The sequence below is a fragment of the Trichosurus vulpecula genome, chromosome 6 (assembly GCF_011100635.1).
Source record: "Trichosurus vulpecula isolate mTriVul1 chromosome 6, mTriVul1.pri, whole genome shotgun sequence".
NCBI classification, from domain to species: Eukaryota; Metazoa; Chordata; class Mammalia; order Diprotodontia; family Phalangeridae; genus Trichosurus; species Trichosurus vulpecula.
In genome coordinates this window covers 260,033,067-260,036,552 of record NC_050578.1, presented here as the reverse complement: position 1 = coordinate 260,036,552, position 3,486 = coordinate 260,033,067, and the positions used below count along the sequence as shown (strand labels likewise).

General features: G+C 40.8%; 1 protein-coding gene across 1 annotated transcript; it reads left to right on the top strand.

The window, feature by feature from the left end:
* The first annotated feature begins 2,533 nt into the window (after positions 1-2,533).
* On the top strand, positions 2,534-3,265 carry LOC118854978 (vomeronasal type-1 receptor 1-like). The gene has a single exon (XM_036765136.1). The coding sequence runs from the start codon at positions 2,534-2,536 to the stop codon at positions 3,263-3,265; it is 732 nt and encodes a 243-aa protein (XP_036621031.1).
* Positions 3,266-3,486: the final 221 nt, after the last annotated feature.

Sequence of the window (3,486 nt, the reverse complement as noted above, 5' to 3'; positions counted from 1 at the left end):
GCTTGGGTTCAAGGTGCCAGACTCTCTCCATCAGGGTTTGAAGAGGATGGTTCGGATGGTGTTGATAGTTTGACTTTTCTGTTACATGTCGATTCCCTCAGGATACTTGCTAGTTCAGATAAGCTGGCTTGCCTGCCTTGTAAGTTATAACTTATTGGTAGTTCGTAGGGTTAGCTGGTACCTTCTCCACAGAATTTCATTTGCTACATTATAGATGTTAGGACTGGGCCAGAAGCAGGACTTGTGGGGAACTCATACTATCTGGACTCTTGTGCTTATCTGAGACTCAACCTATGAGTAAGAAGTAGAGGGACAAGGGACCTTTTTTAATCCCTGGGTCAATACAACTGAATACCCTCTTGACTCCAACCCACAGAACAATTGTCCACCTGAATACATGCCAACAATATTGAACATTGAAGCCAAAAACATTCAGGAGGGGCTGATGGAGGCTGTGTTAACATATTGCTAAAAACTGTTGGTCCATGTTCTTCCTCTCAGCAAATTCAATTTATTCCAACAGTAAATAATGTAACAGCTATTGAGGATATAAAGACAAAAGCAAAGCATTCCTTAGCCTTGAGAACTTTCCATTCTCCTTGGCAGACTAAAATCAGTTAGCCAACTTGCATTGATTAAGGACCTGCTTTATGTTAGGCACTAAGTTCTTCAGTCAGTAAAGGAGTCAATTCAATAAAAACCTTCACCAGTCCATTTACTCCAACCTGGACATCTATTACCAAAGAGTAATAACCTGAAAGGTCAGGGGTTTTCTGTCCTCTTGCTTCATAAAGGCCAAGGAAGAGGACAATTTGTTTCATGTGGCAAGTAGGGAAACCTTTACCTTGCAAAGAGCCATTTCCACTTTGGTTTAACCTCCTCTGTTACACAAGCCCTGGTCAATTCATGAGCTTATCTGTATATGATGGCCTCTAGGAATACCTCTTCAGAGGAATAAACTATAGCATGTAACCTCATCATGAGTTCCATCACCATCGCTCCCTACCCCACCTAAGGAGGCCACTTTGATCAGATTTACCATCTATTCACACTGTGGGGCTTCTTCAGGACCAACATGGCCTGAGGAAGAGCATTTTAAGGTTTTATGTCCCAACTTTTTTATATATGGGAAGGGATTCAAGCTATGAAAACTACAGGGAGTATTACAAAGGGACACTTTGCAATCCAATTGTCCCCTGTAAGGTGGCTGACTCAATGATGCCCACAGCAGACCTCATGAGGAGCTCTAGAATACAGGCACAGATGCCTTCCCTCATTAGTACTCTGGCATCCCTTCTTCCCTCTCCTGGTAATCCTAATTAGGCCTCAGTCCTTTCTCATCAAATACAAAAAATTGTGTTTCCCAGCTGTGCATGGCTGCTGCTTTAGATAACCCAATTAATCAATAATAAAGTTGTTGAGTATTTTCACCAGAGAAAACAAAGCTTGCTACTTCTACAGACACATCCCAGATTCCCCACATAGTCACTGGTACTTCTCTTGTATGTGATATTCTGAGCACAGCTCTGGAGGGAGATGAGGTCAGACACAGGTATCTTTATAACTTTGGCTCTGACCATTTCCGTCTTCACACCAACATGTTTACACTGAGTGACACATTTCTACTCTTACCTTTGTACCAGAAACCATCCAGGTGAGTGTATCTATGTCTCAGCATCACAGACTGAGAGTAGTAGAGGAATAATCTCTTCTAGGAGAATACCAGGCCCCTGCACCTCTGTATATTTTGGATGAGGCAGAGACCTTCGAAAGATGACCAAAATATCATTTTATAGATGTTTCAGGAGTGTTAAATTGTTGCCCAAAACAGATTATTAGGTTCTTATGTCTTACTTTTCCCATTTCCCTCCACTGTTCTCTGAATTGTGCTGATAAAAGAAATTTAACAACATAACAAACACATATGGAGTAATGAGGAATCATTTTGAAACCTTGACAGCCATGATGAACAAGTATGTGAAACTATCTGAATTGTGTTTTTTTTTAATTTTGATCCTCAATTCCTACATCTATAAAAATTTAGATGGAAATACTTGGATTGCCCATACAGTTGTTGTGAGGAAAACATTTTTAGAGTAAAATCAACGCAAATGTAAATTGCTATTCTTACGCTATGTAACAAATATTTAACAAATGTTTAACGGACAATGGGTTGTTGGCTCAATGTCTGATGAATATCTGATAGAATTATGACTCCCATTGGCAAAGATATGATGCTCTTTAGGGAACAACTGGGGAGACTATGGAATTTCACTGGGAAATCATGTAGTAATAAATACTCAGAATCCCCTGTGTTTCTCCCCAGGTCACATTGGCTCTGACAATAATCCCTCTGTCCAAGATATCTGAGGAATAATCTCATGATATAATCATGGCAATCATCTACCTGAACCTGATTATATTTGGAATCCTAGGGAATATTTTCCTCCTTTACTTATACATGTTTAATTTCTTCACTGGTCCCAGGACAAGACACATAGACCTTATCATTATCCATTTGGCTTTTGTCAATATGACGATGATTCTCTTGGGGGGAATCCCTAGGACAATGCAAGTTTGGGGTTTGAAATCTTTTCTGGATGACTCTGGTGGTAAAACCATATCTTACTTCCAGAGTGTGTTCCGCGACCTTTCCATGTGCAGTTCCTGCCTTCTGGCTGCTTTCCAGGCCATCACCATCAGTCCCAACATTCCAATGTGGGCAGAGCTCAAAGCCAGAGCCTTGAAGTACATCATTCCCTGCTGTGTTTTTTGCTGGATCTTCAATCTTCTATTAGACATTACCGTGGCTGCATGCACAGCTAGTCCCAAGAACAGCAGCAAGGGCAGATGGAATGTTGGATATAGCTCTTTAGACCTTTATGACATGAATACAATGAAAATTGTCATCTGGAAGTCTGTTTATGAAGGACTGCTGGTGGGTCTGATGGCCATTGCCAGTGGCTACATGATGCTGGTCCTGTACAGACACCACCAACGAGTCCAGCACATTCATAGCACCAGCTTCACCCGCAAGGGTTCATCTGAAAGAAGAGCCACCAAAAACATCTTGCTGCTGGTGAGCACCTACATCTGCTTTAACACAGTCAGTTTCCCTTTTCTTATTTATATGGCTCCTTCTAGGGAAACAAGACAAGGGGTGATACAAGCCATGGTCTTCTTTTCCCTCTGTTATCCAGCAGTCAGCCCCTTTATGCTGCTCATCAACGACACCCAGATCCAAAGGCCTTGTTATGTTCTCTGAGGAAACAACACTATTTTCTTTTCCCCTGAACCTAGATATCAGAGCAAACATCTAGAGAGCCAAAGAATCACGGAATTTTATAGCCAGAAATAATGCTGAAAACCATCTATTCCAATTCCTTCATTCTGCAAATGTGCAAACTATATCAAGCGCCTTTCTTTTTTATTTTAAATTTATGGAATAAAAGAAGCATTTGAATAGCATAGCACAATTAAAAAAAA

What these genes read in the sequence shown, in the direction of transcription:
- LOC118854978 (XM_036765136.1), top strand. Translation starts at nt 2,534, where the DNA reads ATGACGATGATTCTCTTGGGGGGAATCCCTAGGACAATGCAAGTTTGG.